Below are 25,396 nucleotides of genomic sequence, written 5' to 3' on the forward strand. Positions count from 1 at the left end.
GTACTTTTTATTGTAAATACATATTTCTATATATGCATACAAACAGAGAAGCGCTCTACCAGGAATGAACAACAGCTCATATATATTTCTATATACAGTACCTATTCCTGTATGTCTATTCCTACAGAATTGCTAACTTCAATGCGCATTATTGAAATATTACATATAAAATATTTTTTAAAAATAATAATAATTTAAAATTATTATACATAGTGTAAAAAATATAGATATATACTATGGAATATTTAGAAAATTTTACAACATTTAGAATAATTTTAAATAAATGTTTTAATATTTTATATGTAATATTATAATAATGCGGATTGAAGTTAGCAATTCGACATGTGTGCTAACCCCATCGCATTAGTCCTAAATTGTGTACCCTAATGCAAGTTACGCATATTTTACATTCCTATGTTCGTCACACACAAAATTATGTACTTTTTATTATTAAATATATATTTCTTTATATATCTGATAATGTTAAAAACATAGCTATACCTATATATCTATAGAAAGATATACAGAAATAGTTATATATAGAAATATGTATTTACAATAAAACGTACATTCTGTATGTGAAGAACATTGGAATGTGAACTATTAACTTCTGTCGGGTTAGCACAGGAGTATAGGTGTACGTTTTTTTTCCTAGTTTGCTCTCTCCATTAACTTCTATGGGGAGAAGACGTTAACACAATCGCAATATTTGTGCATTGGGTTTCACTCGCGAGCAAACTTTTTACTTTCAACTTATAATACGCGTGCTACTTGACTTGAAAAAATCTCTGTCTAGCAAAATGTACACTTAAAACAGAAGCGCCAAACAGCTTTGGCTAAACATTGTAACTAACAAATTGGTCAAAATTAAGAAGATACTAAACAGGGATTAGTTTAGTTTCTGTTGCAATGCATAAATAGGTTAGGCAGTTTAATGTTTGTTAAAAAAAAGTGCTTCAGAAAAGAAGACAAACATCAAATCCTCTGCATGCAGAACCTATTGTAATTCCTGAAAATGTCTGCTGTAGATGAGTTAGTAAAGGCTGCTTAGGTAAAGAATAATGGAGAAGGGACAAAGCAGGGGGATAGTATATTATTCACTATTATAGATGCTACAAAACCGAGACAGTTGTGTTCTGTCCTAAAACCAAGCATTTATTGCAGTGACTGTAGCACAAGTGTGTTTTGTTATAATCAACAAAACCTGTGTTATTTGTTCAGTGTTTAAATGAAGATTCCTACAGTACCTATGAGAGATAATATTTTTAGAAACATTCTGTAATTTAACTAAAGATGACAACATTTGCTATCTGTACAGTCTTGCACGTTATTTTTTTTTTGCAAAATACAGATAAAATACAAAGGGCTGGATTACGAGTTGCGCACAAGCGCAAAAGTATTTATCACGTATATTTGCATGTGTTGGAAGTAGCACAGTATTACGAGTTGAAAGTAAACCCATTAGCTTGCGCACAATTGAATTTAACTAATTGAGTTTTGAATTTTGAGCAAACTACACCTGCATACAGCTGGCAAAACAAATCAGTTTGTTTAAAATGCTTAGGAATTTTCACAAGGTGAAAAAGCTTCAGACACCCTGGGAAGTCCCCTGTTCAGCCCAGGGAAGTGCCCTCTCCCTCACACTTTCTGAAATTGGCAGTTTTAGTTTGTGTAATAATAGCATGATCTGTCAGAATTCATATATATATATATGTGATATCACTGTAAGAACTCAGCTGTATGGTCAAGAAGGGGTTAACTCCTCAGATACTGAAATATAGAGAGATCACATTACCAGGCCCTGTCTGCTAATTATGACCAGCTGGTGTAAGTGAAATATATATATATATAGAGAGAGAGAGAGAGAGACCCTTTTGAGTGACCAAATGCTCTTTCCCTCCCCCGACTGCTTGGCAAAGCTGAAACCAAATACCTGGACATGAAAAAAAGGGGACTTGCATATGAGTGACATCATCATTGTGGGAGGGTTGAAAGACTTACAATAAAACCCATCAACACACACGGTTCACTCTCTTATCTTTGGGATCTTGCTCTGATAACCTCACGTGAGCACTGAGACATCCATTACAGCACACCACGCGCACTCACATTAGGATGGGCAAATGTATTAGTGTAATATTGATGTTTAGTTCAGTGCTGTGTATTTATAAGTGATCTGCATATGTGTAATTATATTTAATCTGCATATTGTAATAATGTTTATTTAGCCTCATTGTAATAAAAGCTTTGTATTGCTGAAGTAAGACTTTGTGAGTTAATGTCCTTACAAGTAGTTTAATTAAGCTAGTGATTGTGTGTTAATATTTTATAGTGAGTATAATAATTCATAAGGGATTATTAAGAGTAATATTAGAAAATCACTAAAGGGTATAGCAAACAGACACTAAGAAATATAGAGTCTTAGTTATCATTCATTTATTTCAGTTGCAGCAATGCAGCAAATTCAAGATGCAATGTAATTTTGTATATATTAACAGAAATATACAAAATATGATCATAATTTGTTAAAGTAACCCAGACGACTCATATCACGCAGTGCTGTATTGCACTGGGCTTGTCTCGCCTTAATATATAGAAATGAGAGAGATCTTGCAGTGCTAGAGAGTTCTGCCCTTTTTCTTTTGAATATTCAGTGAGTTTAGCCCCTGTGAAGTCTGAAATTGCAATTTCTCCAAACTGGAGAACCTTTGAATATCAGGGCCTCAGTCGCTATACAGCCCAGAAGCTTTCCAATAGTACTCTCCTTACAGGTACTACATAGCTGGGGGTCACAGCCTTACGCCTGAGGAGCTTCACCTATGTGTTTAACATAGGAATTTGGGGGAATGAGGCACTGGATAGTTCTTATCTAGCATCCTTAGGGCTCCATAGCAGCTCAATTTACAATTGTTTACCTCAAGAACCTTATTTTTGCATATTTATTTTTACAAATGGGTACTGTCTCCTTAAGAGCGCCAGTAACTACCTTGTGCAATTATCAGTTAGATCTCTCACAGTGCAGTTGGGCAGGAGGACACAAGGGGCCTTAGGAGAGGTGTTTTTCTACAAATTTTAAATTTTGACGGTGTATTTAAAAATCCTGCACAGGCCTTGGACCTGCATATTGTTATGGTAATAAGCTCTGCCCCCTCTCCTTGACAACCTTTTTCCATTCTCTGCATCATCTGCTGTGAATTTGATCTGGTGTATTCTTTCTAAGGTATTTTGGTGTTTTATTCTGGCAAGTTTAACCCCTTTTATGCTCTGGAGGTAAGAGCTGCTAAGGGGGTTGGGTGTTAAGAAGTTTTTCTGTGATACTTAATTTTCATTCTTGTTAGGGTATTGCTGAGTGGTATTGGATAAACTACATATGTATCACATAATTTAATATTTCATGTTAGCCAATATCTACTTTGATATGAATTGATTTGGCTATAGCCACAGCAGAGCATTTGTAAATGACTAAGAAGGGTGACACAGACCATCCCCCTCGCTGCTTAAGACATCTAAGAGTTCAAAAGAGAACATTTATCTAAAATTGTAAGAGTTAAAGTCACTTCAAAGAAACTTTTGATCACTGCCTGGAATTGTGTAATAAGACTTCCTATTAGATCACTTGAACCCCTGTGGTCAGAGAGGCCGGAAGTCTGCAGTTTGAGATACATTTTCTTCTTAAATGGAAAGAGTCCAAAGCTGCATTCATTACTTTTGGGAAATAAGAACCTGGCCACCAGGAGGAGGCAAAAACACCCCAGCCAAAGGCTTAAATACCTCCCTCACTCCCCCCTGTCATTCTTTGCCTTTTATCACATTAGGTTGGCAGAGAAGTGTCAGAATTTAATTTGTCTCTTATGGAGGATAGTACTCTTCGACATGGGACAGGAGTTTTTAGTAATCCTATCAGTCTCTCAGTGAGGGATTGGATGAAAGTTAGAGGATGCAAAACCATGCAAAACCATCCCGACTCATTTTAACAACTCCTCAAGCAATCAGCGTTGTCGAACTTTGCTCCGCTGCCTGCTTTCTTCTCTCAAGTCCATAGTGGAGGCGATGCTACTATCCGTCACACTTGAAGGGCCGTGTTCCTGTTCCACGGCGTAGATTCCGCTAAGATCGTTTCATTTCACTTTTTCGTGAATGTACTGTAATTCAGATGTTTTCCCGAGAGGCTACCAAAAGCCTTGCGGGTCTAACTTAAAGGGACAGTAAACCTAAAATATGTTATATAATTCTGCACATAGTGCAGAATTATATAACATTATATTAGTGCTATCGTTATTAAACCTTATATTCCCTTTTAATTTTTTTAAAATATGCCAGTTTTTCAGACCCGCTCTCTGTACTCTGCTGAGCGGGTCTGTTTTTATTACACAGCGCATCGGGCCAGCTGTATAGTCACAGCCCGGCCCGACCGCGCCATAACACTAAGTGCAGCTCGCTCCTGCTTACAGCTGGCCCGATGCGCTGTGGAATAAAAACAGACCCGCTCAGCAGAGTATAGAGAGCGGGTCTGAAACTGGCACATTTTAAAAAAATGAAAAGGGAATATAAGGTTTAATAACGATAGCACTAATATAATGTTATATAATTCTGCACTATGTGCAGAATTATATAACATTATATTTTAGGTTTACTGACACTTTAACATAAGGGTCTCAGTGAGTCGTCTTTAATATCTTAGAATCAAGGGTTAATATCTCCTGTTATTGAACAGGGTTTTTTTTAATCATGTTTGTTATGTGATTCAACCTGCTTATGTGTGGAGTTAATCGGGCTCATGGTTGGAACATTAAGGCCTCTGGTTGGGCACGCTTTTTTGGACTTTACGGTTCACCTTGTGGCCGGGCGTGATTACGTTCTGTCATCCATTCCTGACCGTGTGGCAAAGGAGAAATTCTAGTCCGCAGGAGTCTGATCCATAGGAGGTGGTGAGTGCCCTAGCCATTGGGGGTGTCAGGTGCCGTTTTGATTTACTTCTTAGTCCATATTTGCATATCCTCTACCCAGTTATGGAGGATTCTGATGCTGAGAATATTTTAATCTCCGATTCAGATTCTGTGTCTGGTGACGAATCCGGAATGGCCTTGTTGACACATGTCAGCCATTTATGATCTTTATGCCATGTGAGAGCGCCTTGTTCCTCTGGGAATCAAGGGACAGCTGAGCCATCCGTATCTGGGGATCCCGTCCCCCGAGAGGCGAGTTCCCTACCGTTCCATGCTTCTGCACATGCGGGTAAACCAGTTTATGATTATTCCAACATACAGGTCGGCGTGTTCCCCCCCCGGAGGTTGCAGCCACTTTCGCTTCCACGTATTTTTGGCAATTATTCGTCTGCAGAGTCCAGACGTTTATTTGTGATTGTGCTCGTGCCCTATTGTCCCGGGTCTCCCGCCTTGGGGAGGGCCTCTACAGTTCCCTGTGGGTTGTGCCTTTCGTTACAGAATTGCACACCTTCTCGTATTACACAGCCATGTTTTTCAGTTATTAAATGACCCTATCCTTGTCGGGTACGGGAATTTTCAGTCTGCTAATTCGAATGGTGCACCTCATTAGACATGTGGGGATGATGTAATCTTCTGATTGTTATTTAATGGAGGATCAGGGCTCTGTTTGGCTGGTCCTGCGGGCAGGCCTGTTTCTTCTTGGGCGTTAACCTCCGAGTTGCCTTATATTTCCTTTTATCCGATGGGGGATGTCTTTTGTTTTGTTTATGGTTTCCTTCGGGAACCTTCTGGGATCGATACTCTATTACTTCTTTGGAAGTTGTTTTGGACATGTTAGTCCTATGTTAAAAATGTCTGTTTTCCTTTATTCCCCTCTGAGGGCCCTGGGTGCAGGCTGGTCCTGTTAGGTTTATTCTGTCTTGCGGCTGTTCAGACACGTGGCGCTGTTCTGCTCAGCTGGTTCGGTCGAGGCGCCGAGTGCTCAGGTTATCATTGTTTTACATGTTTTCAACTAAGCATTAAAGAGGACCTGTGGGTCCGTGAGGCGGGAGGGATTGTTTCAGTCCATATAGCCTTCAATCATGGATGACTGGGTCAGTGGAGCTTCCGCTGCTTCACTCTCTCTTACATCTGGTATTATCAGAGTTTTTATTTTTAGTAGACAACCCAAAGTATTGATCTAGGCCTATTTTGGTATATTTCATGCCACCATTTCACCGCCAAATGCGAGTAAATAAAAAAAATAGTTAACTTTTTCACTAACTTTAGGTTTCTCACTGAAATTATTTACTAACAGCTTGTGCAATTATGGCACAAATGGTTGTAAATGCTTCTCTGGGGTCCCCTTTATTCAGAAATATCCGACATATATGGCTTTGGCATTGCTTTTTGGTAATTAGAAGGCCGCTAAATGCTGCTGCGCACCACACTTGTACTATGCCCAGCAGTTAAGGGGTTAATTAGGTAGCTTGTAGGGTTAATTTTAGCTTTAGTCTAGAGATCAGCCTCCCACCTGACATATCCCACCCCCTGATCCCTCCTTGACCCCCCTCAAACAGCTCTCTTCCCTCCCCCACCTCACAATTGTCACCGCCATCTTAAGTACTGGCAGAATTTTTTTTTTATTTATTATATATATATATTTTTATTCTGCAGTGTTGGATCCCCCCTTAGCCCCCAACCTCCCTTATCCCCCCCAAACAGCTCTCTAACCCTCCCCCCTCTACCTATTTGACGATATCTTGGGTATTGGCAGCCAGTACCCAGTTTGATAAAACCAAAGTGTTTTTTTTTTTTTTTTTTGGCTTAAAAGCCAATTTTCTGTAGTTTAGCTGCCCCCCTCAATAGCCTTCCCCCTTCCCAGATCCCTTTCTTTATATTTAATTACCCCCCTTTCCCTCTCTCTCCATCCCCTCACCTTAAATGTATTAGTACTAGCGCGCACGCTCCCAACCACTTGCGCGCACCGGATCAGGAAGTGATCCAGCGATGGGCCACCCACCCGCCTCCCTGCTATGGCTCCCACCCATCAACGATCGGCACCATTACTGGCTGATGCAGAGAGGGTCACAGAGTGGCTCTCTGCATCAGTGGGTAAAAAAAAAAAAAAAAAAAGGTATTGCAGAGATGCCTCAATATCGAGAAATCACTGCAATACCCTTAAGCGGCTGGAAGAGATCACAATCACTTCCACCGCTTGAAACTTAACTTAAAGTGACTTAAAGTGATGGGCAAGAGCGCTTTCTTAGACCGCCCCCTGGCCAATCACATTAGCACATTTAATGATATGCATGAATACATTTTTTCCCATGTGCAAAAGCCTCCACGTGCGCCCCCCTCTATCATTACTGAGTGCGCAATGTCATCATTGAGTGCCCGATAACATGGGCGCTTCCCAGGTGCTGTTGACTAGTGGTAAATATACAGAAAGTGGCAACATACTGAGTAAACAACGTGCTTGATATAGGGAGCTAATGGGTCTCCAACAGGGTAATGCAAGCAAAACTGAAGAGGTGTACCTAAAACCCAAGCCCCTATAGGGTCAGATACGTATCAGGGGATATCGTGTGCTGTTGTTTAGGATAATCAGGCAGGGAGAAGGACACAATGTGGCAGCTATCTACCCCAACAGATGGGCAGTGGTTTAAAAAATGTGAAAGGCTGTGACAACCAGTACAGTCAATACATTTGAGATTCACTAAACCGTCACTACCGTTGCCCTTCTCCTAGTCCACCAAATCCAAACACGAGAAAAATGCAATGATGAACACAGACGGGCTTTTATTGAGCGTCCGTGTTCACATTTGCGTGATGTTATCAGAGGGCAGGTATAACTGCTAAGCAAGGAAGGGCTAAACGCACCATGTGATAAAAGTTATCACAGGGTATAGACAAGCATGTTTGAAAATGGAATGTACAAAAATGATTTATCTATAACAAATATTAAGTGTATTTATTGCTTTGGACTGGCATACTTATCTTTTTGAGTGCTTTTGATTAAACATAATTCATATTTTGGGTAAATTGTCCCTAAATTAGCATTTACAGAATCCTATGAATAATCTCGTAGCCCTAAGGGATCTTTTCAGAGAATCGTCTGAGGAAATAGCTTTGGAGAATAGGGCCCTTGGTGACAGAACACCTCCTACAGTCCAGTAGCAAGGGTAAGCCACTAAGACAGTATTATTTCTGGTATATAAAGTGCAAGTTGGTGGGAAATGGGTTATTGTATCAGAGACACTGATATAAAATAGTATGCTCCGCAAGGAGTTACAACCAAGTTATATGGTTCCTCTGTTGTGAAGTGAATGTAGCCACCAATAAGCAAGCTCCTAATCTTTACATTCCTGCTTTTTAAATAAAGATAGCAAGAGAACCAATAATAAATTGATAATAGGAGTAAATTAGAAAGTTGCTTAAAATTGCATGCTCTATCTGAATCATGAAATAAAACATTTGGGTTTAGTATCCCTTTAACAGTGTTGGTTATGTTGTACTATGAAAGATTGTGATCTATTATTGTGACTCAGCAGAATATCAAACCACCTTTTTATAAATAATTTATGTATAATGTAATTTCAAGGAGTCCACAAACTTTTATTGCAACTGTAAATGTATCTCTCTTGCCCTGTGATGTCACCTAACCAAATGACTTGTATTATAAATAGCTTTATCTACAGACCAACATTAAAATTATTTAGGTAAAGTAAAATGTAATTCAAGCAAGTTTGTATGTATCAATATAATTAATATAAAACAAAATATTTTAAACAAATCTAGATGGTTATGAGAGCAATGCAAGTGATTTTACCTCTTGGCTAGCTCTGTGGTCATTGTATAAAGCTTCTTGTGGTAGTAGTAGCTAACCAGATGTCCCTGTGCATATACATTCCCCCTCTCTGCAGCCTGCTTCAGGCATTCCACAGCTGACTGTAAATTTGCCCGGATTCCATGTCCATGGAGATACATCACACCAAGTGCTCCTTGTGACTCTAGACTTCCATTACCACAAGCTTCTGAATGCCAGAAAAAAGCCTATAAAATAGAGAATAATCTCTTTAAATTAGTTCTACTGTACTTAGTTGTGTCTAGCTTTTTCATATAAGGAGCGACCTTTATTTTTAGAGACAAGAGAACAAATTATATTAAATAAGCAATACTTTAGAAAGAAGTTGAATATACACACAAGCCAAGACGGATATAATGGAACAACACAGATAGGACAGGTATCTGTAGTTTGTAGGAGAGATGTAGAGAAGTAGTGTGGTATAGAAAAGTAAAAACCACATTGTGGTCCTTGTGTCTTAGTTTTATATCAGACAGACAGAGGTGGTGGGCAAGATTCAAGAGCCACAAAAGTATAACAGTTCAGGATAAAGTACAACCATATGGAGTTCATGATCAATAGTACAGTATGGCCTGCTAGCCATTTATTTTACTGGTTACTGTATGCCCTTCATTCTGGTGGTACCAAAAAAAGCATCTCATGCAAATTGTTCTCATCCTGCAATCTGTATAGTCAATAAGCTGAGGAGAAAGGCTTTCCATTAGAGCCATAGATTTATCATGCACTTGATCTAATGTATCCTATGCTGAAGAACTGCCTCGGGCAGCCCCTTCATCTCACATATTAAGTTTTACCAATTTATGCCAAGTTTATATAGTTGCTAATAATCATGGTTCCCAAGTGTAAACCAGTAAAAGTATTACTTCTTAAAATCCAGCATTTGCTTTTATTTTACACATTTTATAATTAAAGGACAGTAAAGTCAAAATGAAACATTCATGATTCAGAATGATCATGTAGTTGTAAACAACTTTCCAATTTACTTATATTATCAAATTTGCTTTCCTCTCTTGGTATCTTTTGTTGAAAAGTAAATTTAGGTGGGCTGATAAAAGCTCAGGAGCGTGCACGTTTTTAGCAGACTATGGCCTCTATTTATCAAGCCGTCAACCACAAATACGCTGGAATTCCACAGCGTATTTGTGGAGAGGCTGATTCGCCATAGTTATCAAGCCCTACAGACCGGCAAAAGTAGAATCTAGTGACGTAACATACGATCCGGCGGACTCAGTCCGACACAGATCGATGGTTACGTCACTCCAGATGTTCCGAACGCAAGTTCGGCACAATCTGACTACTTTTGGAAGTTATCAAAGAACAACCAGGTACGCTCTGCACTTTTCCGGCCCAGAATACCTGATTTTCAATGGGCGGCGGATCCCATAGGAATCAATGGGAGTCTGACAGCAGCGAGAGCTCATGTTCGCTGCTGCCCGATATCCCATTGATTCCTATCGGAAGTGTCTGCACCTAACACCCTAACATGTACCCCGAGTCTAAACACCCCTAATCTGCCCCCCCTACACCACCGCCACCTACATTATACTTATTATCCCTAAACCGCTGCTCCCGGACCCCGCCGCAACTAAATAAAATGTTTAACCCCTAAACCGCCACTCCCGGACCACGCCGCAACTATAATAAATTTATTAACCCCTAAACCGCCGCTCCCGGACCCCGCCGCCACCTACATTATACCTATTAACCCCTAATCTGCCGCCCCCTATACCACCGCCCCCTACATAAAGTTATTAACCCCTATCCTGCCGATCCCGGACCCCGCCGCAACTAAATAAAATGTTTAACCCCTAAACTGCCGCTCCCGGACCCCGCCGCAACTATAATAAATTTATTAACCCCTAAACCGCCGCTCTCGGACCCCGCCGCCACCTACATTATACCTATTAACCCCTAATCTGCCGCCCCCTATACCGCCGCCACCTACCTGCCGATTCTGGACCCTGCCGCAAATAAATTAATTGTTTAACCCCTAAACCGCCGCTCCCGGAGCCCACCGCCACCTACATTACATTTATTAACCCCTAATCTGCCCCCCCCCACACCGCCGCCTCCACCTACATTATATCTATTAACCCCTAAACCTAAATCTAACCCTAACACCCCCCTAACTTAAATATTATTTAAATGAATCTAAATAAATATTCCTATAATTAAATAAATTATTCCTATTTAAAACTAAATACTTACCTATATAATAAACCCTAAGCTAGCTACAATATAACTAATAGTTACATTGTATCTATCTTAGGGTTTATTTTTATTTTATAGGCAACTTTGTATTTATTTTAACCAGGTACAATAGCTATTAAATAGTTGTTAACTATTTAATAGCTACCTAGTTAAAATAAATACAAATTTACCTGTAAAATAAAACCTAACCTAAGTTACAATTACATCTAACACTATACTACCATTAAATAAATTAAATTAATTAAATACAATTACCTACAATTAAATAAAAATAACTAAAATTAACTAAAGTACAAAAAAAACCCTCTAAATTACAGAAAATAAAAAAGAATTACAAGAAGTTTAAACTAATTACACCTAATCTCCCCAAAATAATAAAATTCCCTACCCTATACTAAATTACAAATAGCCCTTAAAATGGCATTTTGCAGGGCATTGCCCCAAAGTAATCAGCTCTTTTACCTGTAAAAAAAGAAATACACCCCCCAACATTAAAACCCATTAAAAGGTAGGGTGATCTTCAGAGGGTTAATCATGTGTTTGCAGGATACCAGATAAACCAGGGGCCTCCAGTGATTCAGGGAGAGGCCTAGCGCAATAGGCTCCTCTCAGCACTACTTTTTGCTGAGAGGAGCCTATTGCGCTAGGCCTCTCCCTGAATCACTGGAGGCCCCTGGTTTATCTGGTATCCTGCAAACACATGATTAAGTCTGGTGGATGACCATATTGATTCCACTCTGCCTCTATAGCATCAAAGGAGATGCTACAACAAATGTGAGTACCCATCTTAATAATTCATCAACTCATATTTGCCAAGACAATACTAGGCCATATAGGCACCTTTGTCCCTTTGTGTTGTTCATCTAGACACCACATCCACAACGGAATTTGGTCTCCTGGGTGACTAATAGAAATCCCAGACTGCTACAACAGCACCAATTGAGGTGCTTCTCTAAATGTGAGTTTATATTGATTATCCACACATATCTATATTCTGGACCAGACAATATTGGGCCATGTGGCGCTTCTGTCTCTTCTTGTCTTCTTCAATCGGATTGAAGTTCAATCCGATTGGCTGATCCAATCAGCCAATAGGATTGACCTTGCATTCTACTGGCTGTTCCAATCAGCCAATAGAATGCGAGGTCAATCTGATTGGCTGATTTCATCAGCCAATTGGATTTTTCCTACTTTAATTCCGATTGGCTGATAGAATCCTATCAGCCAATCGGAATTCAAGGGACGCCATCTTGGATGACGTTATTTAAAGGAACCGTCATTCGTCGTTTAGTCGTCGGGATCGATGGATGCTCCGCGTCGGATGTCTTCAAGATGGTGCCGCTCCTCGTCGGATGGAAGAAGATAGAAGATGCCGCTTGGATGAAGACTTCTGCCCATCTGGAGGACCTCTTCTGGCCGGATTGGATGAAGACTTCTGCCCATCTGGAGGACCACTTCGTCCGGATTCGTTGAGGACTTAGGCCCGGCTGGGTGAAGACGGCTCAAGGTAGGGTGATCTTCAGGGGGTTAGTGTTAGATTTTATTAAGGGGGGTTTGGGTGGGTTTTAGAGTAAGGTTGGGTATGTGGGTGGTGGGTTTTAATGTTGGGGGGTGTATTTCTTTTTTTACAGGTAAAAGAGCTGATTACTTTGGGGCAATGAACTGCAAAATGCCATTTTAAGGGCTATTTGTAATTTAGTATAGGGTAGGGAATTTTATTATTTTGGGGGGATTTTTTATTTTATTAGGGGGCTTAGATTAGGTGTAATTAGTTTAAACTTCTTGAAATTCTTTTTTATTTTCTGTAATTTAGAGTTTGTTTTTTTGTACTTTAGTTAATTTTAGTTATTTTTATTTAATTGTAGGTAATTGTATTTAATTAATTTAATTTATTTAATGGTAGTATAGTGTTAGGTGTAATTGTAACTTAGGTTAGGTTTTATTTGACAGGTATATTTGTATTTATTTTAACTAGGTAGCTATTAAATAGTTAATAACTATTTAATAGCTATTGTACCTAGTTAAAATACAAAGTTGCCTGTAAAATAAAAATAAACCCTAAAATAGCTACAATGTAACTATTAGTTATATTGTAGCTAGCTTAGGGTTTATTTTATAGGTAAGTATTTAGTTTTAAATAGAAATAATTTATTTAATTATAGGAATATTTATTTCAATTAATTTAAATAATATTTAAGTTAGGGGGTGTTAGGTTAGATTTAGGTTTAGGGGTTAATAGATATAATTTAGGTGGCGGCGGTGTAGGGGGGCAGATTAGGGGTTAATAAATGTAATGTAGGTGGCGGTGGGCTCCGGGAGCGGCGGTTTAGGGGTTAAACATTTTATTTAATGTGGCGGGGTCCGGGATCGGCAGGATAGGGGTTAATAACTTTATGTAGCTGGCGGCAAGGTATAGGGGGCGGCAGATTAGGGGTTAATAGGTATAATGTAGGTGGCGGAGGGGTCTGGGAGCGGCGGTTTAGGGGTTAATATATTTATTATAGTTGCGGCGGGGTCCGGGAGAGGCAGTTTAGGGGTTAATAAGTTTATTTAGGTGCGGTGGGCTCCGGGAGCGGCGGTATAGGGGGTAAAACAGTATAGTGTGGGTGCTTAGTGACAGGCTAGCAAGAAAGCTGTGAATAAGCCGATGAGCAGCGAGATCGATGACTGTCAGTTAACAGTCCGCTGCTCATCGCACCGTACTTGGTGCGCGGCTTTCTTTCATGTAATTAGCAAGAGTCCATGAGCTAGTGACGTATGGGGATATACATTCCTACCAGGAGGGGCAAAGTTTCCCAAACCTTAAAAATGCCTATAAATACACCCCTCACCACACCCACAATTCAGTTTTACAAACTTTGCCTCCCATGGAGGTGGTGAAGTAAGTTTGTGCTAGATTCTACGTTGATATGCGCTTCGCAGCAGGCTGAAGCCCGGTTTTCCTCTCAGAGTGCAGTGAATGTCAGAGGGATGTGAAGAGAGCATTGCCTATTTGAATACCATGGTCTTCCTCTAGGGGATCTATTTCATAGGTTCTCTGTTATCGGTCGTAGAGATTTCTTCTCCTACCTCCCTTTTCATATCGATGATATACTCTTATATACCATTACCTCTACTGATTCTCGTTTCAGTACTGGTTTGGCTATCTACTTTATGTAGATGAGTGTCTTAGGGTAAGTAAATCTTATTTCTATTTATGACACTCAAAGCTATGGTTGGGCACTTTATATGTAAAGTTCTAAATATATGTTTTAAACTTATATTTTCCATGATTCAGGTTAATCAGTATTCCTTATTTCAGACTGTCAGTTTCATTATTTTGGGAAATGCATATGAATAAATATTTTTTCTTACCTTCAAAAATTTTCAAATTGACTTTTTTCCTTGCGGGCTGTTAGGCTCGCGGGGGCAGAAAATGCTTCAATTTATTGCGTTATTCTTGGCGCAAACTTTTTTGGCGCAAAATTTCGTCATTTCCGGCGCCATAGTTGACGCCGGAAGTTTACACATGGTTGAGTCATTTTTTGACGCATGTGTGTTACAGACATTTTTTTGTGCCAGAAAATGTGGGCGTCTTTTTTGGCGCCAAAAAAATGTGGGCATCATACTTTGCACCATTTCTTTCACATTATTTCAGTCTCACTTTTTTGTTGCTTCTGGTTGCTAGAGGCTTGTTTGTTTTGCATTTTTTCCCATTCCTGAAACTGTCATTTAAGGAATTTGATAATTTTGCTTTATATGTTGTTTTTTTCTATTACATATTGCAAGATACTTTGCTGATGTTCCTGAATCAGAAGATACTGAGGGATTCCTGATGACTGATATCAGTCCTACCAAAGCTAAGTTCATTTATTTTAATGTTATGAATGTTTATATTTAGCTATGGTTTGTAATACGTTTTTATGTTAAACTTTTACATGCAGAGTCCATTAGTATTTATGCATTATCTATTGCTATTCTTTTTACATCTTATGTACTAGATATATTTAGGAATTTATAAGAATATTTTTCTGATTCTAGTATAAGGCTTTGTCTGCCATCCCGCCTTCTAATAAAAATTTTAGGTCTTTTTTAAACTTCTCATTTAGTTGATGAAGTTTCAAATGACCAACAACATACTGAATTATCCTTCTCTGATGGTGTTTTTTTCTCATTCAGAATATTCTTCATCAGATATTGACACTAACAAATCTACTATTTTATTTTTTAAATAGAGTACATTAGTTTTTTTGTTGAAAAGGTGTTGATAATTTTGGATATTGAAGTAACTAGTTCTTTTTGATTAAGACTAGTTAACATTTAAATTCTGCTTATTTACCTTCTGTGGTTTTTTCAGAAGTTTTTTTCCAGTTCCTGATACTAGGGAATGGAATAGGCCAGGAATTTCTTTTATTCCTTCTTTAAAGGTTTTTAACTGTATCCTTTGCCGGCAGTTAGTTTTCAGTTTTGAGGAAGATCCTCCAAGTTAATGGGACTCTCTCTACTCTTGCTAACATACTACTATTCCTATAGCAAATAGTATTTATTTTTTTCCTTCAGATGGTTGTATCTTATTTAAGGAAAATTATTTTCAGGTACTTTTCTTAGACCTGTAATTTATTTGGCTGATGTTGCAATTGCTTCATCTTTCTGGTTGGATACTTTAAGATCAAGTATCGGATTATTATTTGTTTAGCATTGTTAAAAGGACAAAATCTACTACTCATTTGAAGTTCAGACTAAGTGCTATTGCATTTTCTAGTTATCTTGCATTTGTTGATTGTGCAAGTCCAGTGTGTTGACTGGTCCTTTAACTTGATTAACATGCTAATAATTTCATTTGTGTTGTCATTTTATTAATTATTTTCGCAAATGAGGTTTAATCTATGTCTTTAGCTATTTTAGCTAGAAGAACTTTGTGATTTCAATCTTGGAATGCTAATTTGATTTCTAAAATCCATATTTCTTTTTTTCCAAGATAATCAATTATTTGGTTCATAATTGGATTTAATTATTTAACTGTTACTCTGGGCTTCAAGATTGAGTTCTAAGACTAAAACTTTAAGCTTATATTAGTTTTCTGTTCTTACTAAGGAACGGAATCCTGAATTCTTCCCCAAGTAACATGTTTATAATTGGAAGTTTTTTTCTTCATTCAATTAAGCCTTTTTAAAGTTTAAAGCTTGGCTGGTAAGGGGCAGGTTAAGACTTTTTTGAAATTTGTTTGGTTCTATTCGGTCCAAACTTCTTAGACTTTGGGTACAGAATAGGATTCAGAGTAAATCCGTCTGTGAGAAGTCTTTTTTTCTCTATCATATTCCAGCTATTCCAGTAAAACTAACACTTTCCTGAAGTGTGTTTCAGACCTATATGTTTTGGGTACTGGTGAAGTGCGGCTGGTCACCCGTTGGGGCTCAAGCGCTGCTCAGACCTGGAGTTTTCTGGGGTATTTATTCCAGTTTCATTTTAGGAACTGGGTTTTGGGGTTTTATTCAAGACTATTCATTGTTCCAAAGATAGAAAATCTTTTTGAATTGTCATATAAGTGTACCATCTTTTAGAATGGTGTTTATATGGTCTATTCTGCCTTTTTGGTCAGTGATGGCATTATTTGTTTACAATAGATACAATAGATGCATATCTTCATTTTCTGTTTTCATTCAGATTATTTTTATTTTCTGAGATTCTCTTTTTTTGACAAGCATTACCAATTTGTTGCTTTTCCTTCTGGTCTAGCGACAGCTCTAAGAATCTTTTCAAGGTTCTCAGTGTTCCTTATTTGGACGGTATCGTGGTACTGGCTCAGTCTTTTCGTTCTGCGGAATCTCATACGATTCAACTTTGTTGTTTCTTCAAGACATGGTTAGAGGATCTTTTTATCAAAAAGTTCCTTGATTCCTCACACAAGGGTCACCTTTTTTTAGGTTTCCAGATAGATTGTGTCAATGTTTTTGTCTCTAACAGACAAGTGACAAGTTTATTGGGTTCCGTTTGTCGGAACCTTTAGTCTCTATTATTTCCTTCAAGTTGCTATATATGCATGGAAGTTTTAGGTTTCATGGCTGCAGCATTGGATTCGATTCCCTTTGCTCATTTCATAGGAAACCTTTCCAGTTTTTATGCTGAATAATGGTGCAGGGATTCTAGGATATCGCTTTTTAGATCTTTGAATCCTAATGTTTAACTATCTTTGATTCGGTGGTTAAGATCACCATCATTTAGTTCTACAGTTCTCTTCGGTTCTTTCAACCTGGACCATGATCTCTACAGATGCGAGTATTTTAGGTTGGGAGGCTGTCTGAGGATCTCTGTCAGCTCAAGGGGTTTGGAAATCTCAGGAGGCGAGATTACCATTTGATATTTTGGAACTCCGTGCATTCTCAGAGTTCTTCAGTTGGTTTCTTTTTGAAGAAGAGACATTTATTGTTTTTTCAGAAAGACAATGTCACAACTGTGGCGTATGTCAATCATCAGGGTGGGACTATCAGTCCTTAGGCTATGACAGAAGTATCTCGGATATTTGCTTGGGCTAAATCCAGCTCCTATCTAATTTCTGTGGTCTTTTTCCCAGGTATAGACAATTGGGAAGCGGATTATCTCTGTTAATCAAGCTTTACATCCGGGAGAATGGTCTCTTTACCCAGATATGTTTTTCAATTTTTCAGATGTGAGGGCTTCCAGAAATAGATCTGATGGCATCTCATCTAAACAGGGAACTTCCCAGGGGCCTATTCAGGTCCGGGATCCTCAGGCGGAAGTAGTGTATGCATTGACACTTCCTTGGAATTATCAATCTGCCTATATTTTTTCATCTCTGGTTCTTCTTTTAAGAGTGATTTTCAAAATCATCAGAGAGCAATCTTTGGTGTGGCTGGTGGCTCCAGCATGGCCACACAGGTTTTGGTATATGGTTCTTGTTCGGATGTCCAGTTGCCGATCTTGGCTACTTTCATTAAGGCCAGACCTTATATCTTAACATTCGTTTTTTTCATCAGGAATTCAAATTATTAATTTGATGGTATGAAAATTTAACGCTTAGTACTTAGTCATAGAAGTATCTCTGACTCAGTGATTAATACTATGTTGCAGGCTCGTAAATCTGTGTCTAGTAGGATTTATTATCGAGTTTGGAAGATTTACATCTCATGATGCTCTGCTTATGAATTCTCTTGGCATTATTTTAGAATTCCTAGGTTTTCATAGTTTCTTCATAAGGTTTTGTCTGCATGTTCCTTGAAAGGACAAATCTCTGCTTTTCCTGTGCTGTTTCACAGTAAGAATTGCTAAATCTTTCTGATATTCATTGTTTTGTTCAGGCTTTGGTTCGTATCAAGTCTGTCATTAAACCAATTTTCCTCCGTGGAGTCTTAATTTGGTTCTGAGGGCTTTACAGGCTCTTCTGTTTGAGCATATGCTTTCTTTGGACATTAATTACTTTCATGGAAAGTATTGTTCTTTTTAGAAATCTCTTCAGCTAGAACAGTTTTTGAATTATCTGTTCTTTATTGTGAATCTCCTTTTTCTGATTTTTCATCAGGATAAGGTGGTTTTTGCTGTCCTCATTTCAATTTTTACCTAAAGTTGTGAATTCTAACAACATTAGTAGAGGAATTATTGTCCCTTCCTTGTGTCCTAATCCTAAGAATTCTTTGGTAAGATTCTTACATTTTTTGGATGTGGTAAGAGTTTTGAAATATTATGTTGAAGCTACTCAGATTTCAGACAGACTTCTAGTCTATTTGTTATCTTTTCTGGTTTTAGAAAAGGTCAGAAGGCTTCTGCCATTTCTTTGGCATCTTGGTTAAAGCTTTTGATTCATCATGCTTATTGGGAGTCGGGTTAATCCCCGCCTCAGAGGATTACGGCTCATTCTACTAGGTCAGTTTCTACTTCCTGGACTTTTAAGAATGAAGCTTCTGTTGATCAGATTTGCAAAGCAATAACTTGGTCTTCTTTGCATACTTTTACTAAATTCTACCATTTTGATGTTTTCTCTTATTCAGAAGCAGTTTTTGGTAGAATAGTACTTCGGGCAGCTGTTTCAGTTTGATTCTTCTGCTTATAATTTCAGTTTTTTTCATTATAAAAATTGAAACTTTTGATTTGGGTAGTGGATTAATTTTTCAGCGGAATTGGCTGTCTTTATTTTATCCCTCCCTTTCTAGTGACTCTTGCGTGGAAGTTCCACATCTTGGGTATCTGCTATCCCATACGTCACTAGCTCATGGACTCTGGCTAATTACATGAAAGAAAACATAATTTATGTAAGAACTTACCTGATAAATTAATTTATTTCATATTAGCAAGAGTCCATGAGGCCCACCCTTTTTTGTGGTGGTTATGATTTTTTTGTATAAAGCACAATTATTCCAATTCCTTATTTTTTATGCTTTCGCTCCTTTCTTATCACCCCACTTCTTGGCTATTCGTTAAACTGAATTGTGGGTGTGGTGAGGGGTGTATTTATAGGCATTTTTAAGGTTTGGGAAACTTTGCCCCTCCTGGTAGGAATGTATATCCCCATACGTCACTAGCTCATGGACTCTTGCTAATATGAAATAAATGAATTTATCAGGTAAGTTCTTACATGAATTATGTTTTTTGACAGCTTTCTTGATAAATTTGGCGAACGTATTTAGGTCCGCGGCGGCGATGTTAGGCGAGCTTAGGCGAGCGTATTGGGGCCGGCAAATGCAGGTAAGTAGACAGCTAGATAACTAGAGGCCTATGGCAGCAATGTTTGCAACTATATATAACATTGCTATAAACAATATTGCAAACACTGCTGCCAGAAGACACGTGCATGCTCCTGAGCTCACCCAGGATTACCCTTTAACAAAGAATACCCAGAAAACTAGGCAACATTTATAATAGAAGTAAATTAGAAAGTTGTTTAAAATTGTAAAGCTCTATCCAATCCAGGTATGTTTAATTTACTGTTCATTTAAAGTAGTAGCATGTGTACATTAGACTTCATATAAAAAAAAAACACCTTTTGTAGATCTCTTGTGGGAGGTCTTGAATAAAACATTCCCAGTATACTCTGTGCCTTCACACTTGCTTTGGGATTCCCATTATCAGCAGCAAGAAGCCACCATCTAAAAGGAAATTGAAATCAGTTTTTAAAGGATCATGCTATACGGAAAACAAGGCAAGGACAGAAAAGAGTAGCAATTACCGTTCTGCTTCAATATCTGAATAAGGCTTTCCACACCCTTCAAAACATGCTCGTCCTAAATTGTAGGCTACTGCAAATTTAAGGTGTTTAGCTTTGGAGCTGCTGGATGTGAAAACTGTTTGCATGTATTCCACTCCTTTTACCTACAAATGTAATATCAAATCATTTTATTGGTAAATATATTTACATGAATAAACATATTGTACAGTGCCTGTTGAGTATTCTAACTAATGCTCATATTACTTTACATTTTTAAAATGACAAATATTACTAAAAAAGCAGTATCTATACGCAGATTTGTTGATGCCGATTTTTGTCTATAACCCTTTTTTAATCACTCATGCATGGTCTGTAGGAAGTAATGAAATACAAGCTTTACTTTACTTTAGAAGCAAGCAAATCTACATGTAAATATAAATTTCTAAGTCTAAAAACAATTTAGTCTAACAAAATAAGGCCTTTATCATATGTAAATTGCTATAATAGAGCTACAATTAAAAAAAAAACTAGCAACCGCAGAGTTCTCATTGCAACTCCATTTAAGCAACCTGATCAAGCTCACGCTACAATATGCAGCACAGCAAAAAGTGGAGTAGTGTTGTTCGAGTTTATGATACTGGTATTTATATTACAAACAGACCAGCCCTTCCACTCTAACCGCAACAGCCCTAACTATTACATCCACCTACAAAAAATATGCACAATGACTGAGCCTGCCACAGTCACTATCCTATCCAAGATCCCCCATTAGAATATCTTTAGTTTTAAACAACCCATCTGCACAATCCTGCCCCTAGTAACTCTCTCTACATGATCTCCTTCCCCATCACAAATCCTCCCACTAGGGGCTCCATGTACTAAGCAGTCAGCGAGCTACCCGCAACAAATCTCGCGTCAAAACTCGCAAACTGATATGTACAAAGTCGTCAACTATGTTCAAACTCGCATCTTTAAAATTGCGAGCGTACTTATCCGCCAAACCTCGCTACCTCTCCATTTTTCACTGTAATTAGACACATTTGACCACCAACTCGCCAAAAACGAATGTACTAAAAAATCTATTTGTCCGCTCGCTACAATTTCCGCTCCCACCTCGTTATTTTTGCCTCGCCACCTTTTAGGTGGCGGGCAAGGTACAAAACAATAGGAAAGTCAATCTAGACGCCAGTCTAGACATATATAAAAAGCAGTAATATCAGCATTGTACAGCATAACTGGCGTCTAATTTGTCTCTCATTTCCATGTACATAAATTGCGCCAAATTTGTCGACTGTAATTAAAGAGTAATCTATATTTTAAATTTGTATTGTATAGTTGTCAATCTTTATAATTATTTTTATATTAATATTTATATATTATCAGATCCAGATGAAGCCATATCCAAATTGTAAATAAATATTACAAAAATAACGCTCTGTTATCACTCTTCAAAAAATTTTGAACAATAATAAAGTTGTTTAGATAAGTTGAACTTTTATGGGAGCAAAATTCTATTCCCGCGACTACTATGATGTTCGTGACACCTTGCATGTCACGTGTTAATAATTGGCCAGACAATTCAACTGAAAGTTAAGTACATCAGCTTAGTCGCGGCGAGCGAGGCGTCAAATTTATCAATAATCCGCCACTGCTCGCGGCGGGCTAGACTTGTCTATTTATTGGGGGATTATTAGTACATAGTGACACCGGACACCATTTCGCCCGCGGCGAGTAACGGCGAGTTTATCCGCGTCTAAAATGACGGATGAATTGACGGCTTAGTACATGTGTGTCCCCTCACCCCTTCCTATTTGATCTCCTCCACCTTCACACTTAAACAATCAGGATTGCTGATGGATGGGCTTACTATAAAATTGAGGCAGCACTCTCTTCTGGTCAGGCATTAACCCTTACCCCTCAGCATTACATGGGTGTGTTATCCTTATAGATGGGTTGCATGGGTGAAGGGTCCTACTGGTGAAATGGTTCTTATAGAGAGATAATTTAGGTAACATAGGGTATGGGGAAGCAAATGACTATGTACAGAAACTAATAGTCCTGTGACTTGGTGGGGGTTGTATAAATGGTGGCAGAACAGCACTTTTTAGAGAGGTAAATACTATTTTAAGCCTTAAAATTAAACCAATACAAATTTGTTCAAAAATATAGGACCAGCTATGCCAATTTAATACAACAGTGGATATTTAAGTTTATTGGTTTAATAGGCTGGGAGTATTGGCACTGAGGATCTTAAGGTAGTTGTTAAAGAGTTAACTACAGTGGAGAGATTAATATGGTGGCAAGAATGACACAATGCTATGCTAGTGTCCATAGCATACCAGTTGCCACTGAAAGTGACAATATAGTGATAGAAAAATGGTACAGTCTATCCATCATGTTAACATACATTCACATGGTTTAGCAGTGGTGTGGATGGAAATGGATTACAGACTAGGTTCCTATTATATAAATGTTTTTCAGGAATTTCTCTACAGATCATTGCTTTAATAAATTATGTCTAATTTAAGGACTCTCCCCTAGGTTGGCCAAGATGGAAATGTACTTTCCAATATAACTTAAAGGGACAGTCTACTCCAGAATTTTTATTGTTTAAAAAGATAGATAATCCCTTTATTACCCATTTCCCAGTTTTGCACAACCAACACAGTTATATTAATATATTTATTACCTCTGATTACCTAGTATCTAAGCCTCTGCAGACTGCCCCCTTATTTTAGTTCTTTTGACAGAGTTGCATTTTAGCCAATCTGACTCCACGGGCGTGAGCACAATGCAAACCTGTCAAATGCATTCCGATAAGAGGCAACCTTCAAGGGTTTAGAAATTAACATATGAGCCTACCTAGGTTTAGCTGTCAACAAAGAATACCAAGAGAACAAAGCAAATGTGATGATAAAAGTAAATTGGAAAGTTGTTTAAAATTTCTTTGCTAGATATATAATCATGAAAGTTTAATTTTGACTAGATTGTCCCTTATTCTAATGTTATGCTTTAGAAATAGAAAATTTCTAAGATTTAGTGAAATGTGTCCTAGAATAATATGTGAATAGGAGGAAATGGAGAGATTATTACAGTTTTAGTGAAACTCTTAGTGATATAATGCGGCAGCTTTGTATTTAAAGGGCTATTTATTTACCTTTCAAATATAACATTATATTATATATCTAGCAAAGAAAGAAGCTACTATCTTAAACATAGTGCAGAATTATCATACCTGGTCTGTTGTAACTCCCAGTCCGTCATAATACATTACTCCTATTTGATACATAGCTTGACAGTCATTTAACTTCACTTTGTCAAAATATAATAAGGCATCTTCATACCAACCCTGCAAAAGAAAGACAAAACATCAGCAACTTACTGACCAGAGTCCTCTATGTATGGATCCAATATATATATATATATATATATATATATACATAAAATGTCTGTGGCTGTGCATGTATGTGTGTGTCAGAACCGTAGTAAAAGACTGTCCAGATGTGGACCCAGCAGCTGAGTTACACTTAAACCAGGGAAAACTCTGCAACTCCCATAGTATCCTTTATAGACTAAAGTATTAACAGCCAGCAGTCACTATATTTGTCTATGAAAAAGCCCTTACAATCCGAGGGCTAAAATTAAATTATCTTAGTTTTTATCATTTTAAGCTAAACTGCACGGCTGAAATAACAAATTATTTTAATGGGAGACAGGTTTAAACCTCGGTAAGCAACATTAAAAGAAGGACTGGAGAGACAGAGCTACAAAGTGTATTCCAGCCACCAAACTTCTTTAAAAGACCTTTATTTTCACATAGGGTCTTCAGCAGAAAATTACAACGTTTCAAGCCTCAACAGGCTCTTAATCAAGTATAATTGAACATACACAGGTAAATGTCTTTATATACCCTCACCTTTTATTCAACATACTTGGATTGTTTGGGACCAGGCAAGTCCTTTATTCCGTGCCCCACAATAGAAGAAGAAGGTGTGCTGTTTTTCCTTAACCTTTTGGTGACAGAGACAGAGCTACACCCATGATCGTGAGTCTGGAGTAACTTAGCCTTTATGTGTTTTGTCAGGTGATCAAGTAATAATCCAGAGTAATTACTAACTATAAATCGTAGGAAACTGCAATGTAAATTGAGTGCTGGAAGCAAAACATAGTAAGTTGCTAAAATTAAACAACATGGCAAAAAGGATAATGAAAGTTGCATATATGGGACATCCCAGAGGTTTGTAGTTAGAGGGAGAAGCAAAAGTCCAGAAATCTGATTGTTGTTTATGGATGGTTATAAGGATATAAAAATGAATATGACTGCCCTGAGATTGTCTACCATTAAAGTCAGTCTGCTACTAGGAAGGTGTCTAAAAGCCTCTGAATATACTGGAGTTAGGACTTGTTGGGTTTCTATCTAAAATTTACATGTGATGGAATGAGAAACATCTGACCAAGAGCGATTATTCCAAATAAAGTGACAATATGTGAAGGATGGAAAGCGGCTAAGAGTTATGGCACTTTAAAGATTAGAGACTGTAGACAGATTAGTAAATATGGAATACAAACTTAAATAGGGTAGAAAAGAATAGTAAAGGAAACTCAAAGATCCCGGCACTCAAAGACCATAGTAAGATAAAAAATCCAAGTTTATTCATCAAAGTTTAAAAATAAAATGGCACTTGCACTGCACCATAAAAACAACACAAAGAGGCAAAGTGAGAGAGCCTAGACCCTCCGGATAGAAAAGAATAGTAATTTATTTGTTTTATAGAATTAGTTTTTTTATCCTTGAATCTTATAGATTAACTGACCACTTATTAGGCAATATATTAAAAAAGTCAAACCTCTTCAAAGCAAAGCTGTCCCAAAACAAAGTTTGCTGTGGTATCTCCTTCCTTAATCCTCAGTTTTAGATACTGTTCTGCCATCTCCAGTAAAGCATCACGAGTATACTCTAATAAACCAAAAATAAACAAAAATGCATACTTTATAATTCACATTGTGCATGTTTATAATATTAGAGTTGTGTCACACATCTGATATCCTGACTTGATACTAAGCTCTATTCTCCTTCACATTTATCTACTATGAAAGGAGACAGATAAATAAATAAAAAAAAAGTGCTCAGCACTAACCCAACAATGTTAAGCTGTATAGACCTGACGTTCTGAGGAAGGGAAGCATTTCCCCCGAAATGTCACAATAAAATATTAAACTTAACATCGTTGGGAGAGTGCTGAGCATTTAATTTTG

At 37.9% G+C, this 25,396-nt stretch overlaps 1 protein-coding gene across 1 annotated transcript in view; it reads right to left on the bottom strand.

Annotated features, from left to right (window-relative positions):
• The window catches only part of LRP2BP (LRP2 binding protein), a 78,645-nt gene that overhangs the window by 31,190 nt on the left and 22,059 nt on the right, over window positions 1-25,396 (bottom strand). Inside the window, exons 4-8 of the mRNA XM_053700849.1 lie at window positions 24,988-25,097; window positions 23,376-23,489; window positions 20,162-20,304; window positions 19,976-20,081; window positions 8,758-8,981 (exon numbers count right to left, since the gene is read on the bottom strand). Coding sequence (XP_053556824.1) covers window positions 8,758-8,981; window positions 19,976-20,081; window positions 20,162-20,304; window positions 23,376-23,489; window positions 24,988-25,097 — 697 coding nt within the window. The remainder of the gene's footprint in view (window positions 1-8,757; window positions 8,982-19,975; window positions 20,082-20,161; window positions 20,305-23,375; window positions 23,490-24,987; window positions 25,098-25,396) is intronic.

Source organism: Bombina bombina, chromosome 2 (assembly GCF_027579735.1).
Source record: "Bombina bombina isolate aBomBom1 chromosome 2, aBomBom1.pri, whole genome shotgun sequence".
Taxonomy (NCBI): Eukaryota; Metazoa; Chordata; class Amphibia; order Anura; family Bombinatoridae; genus Bombina; species Bombina bombina.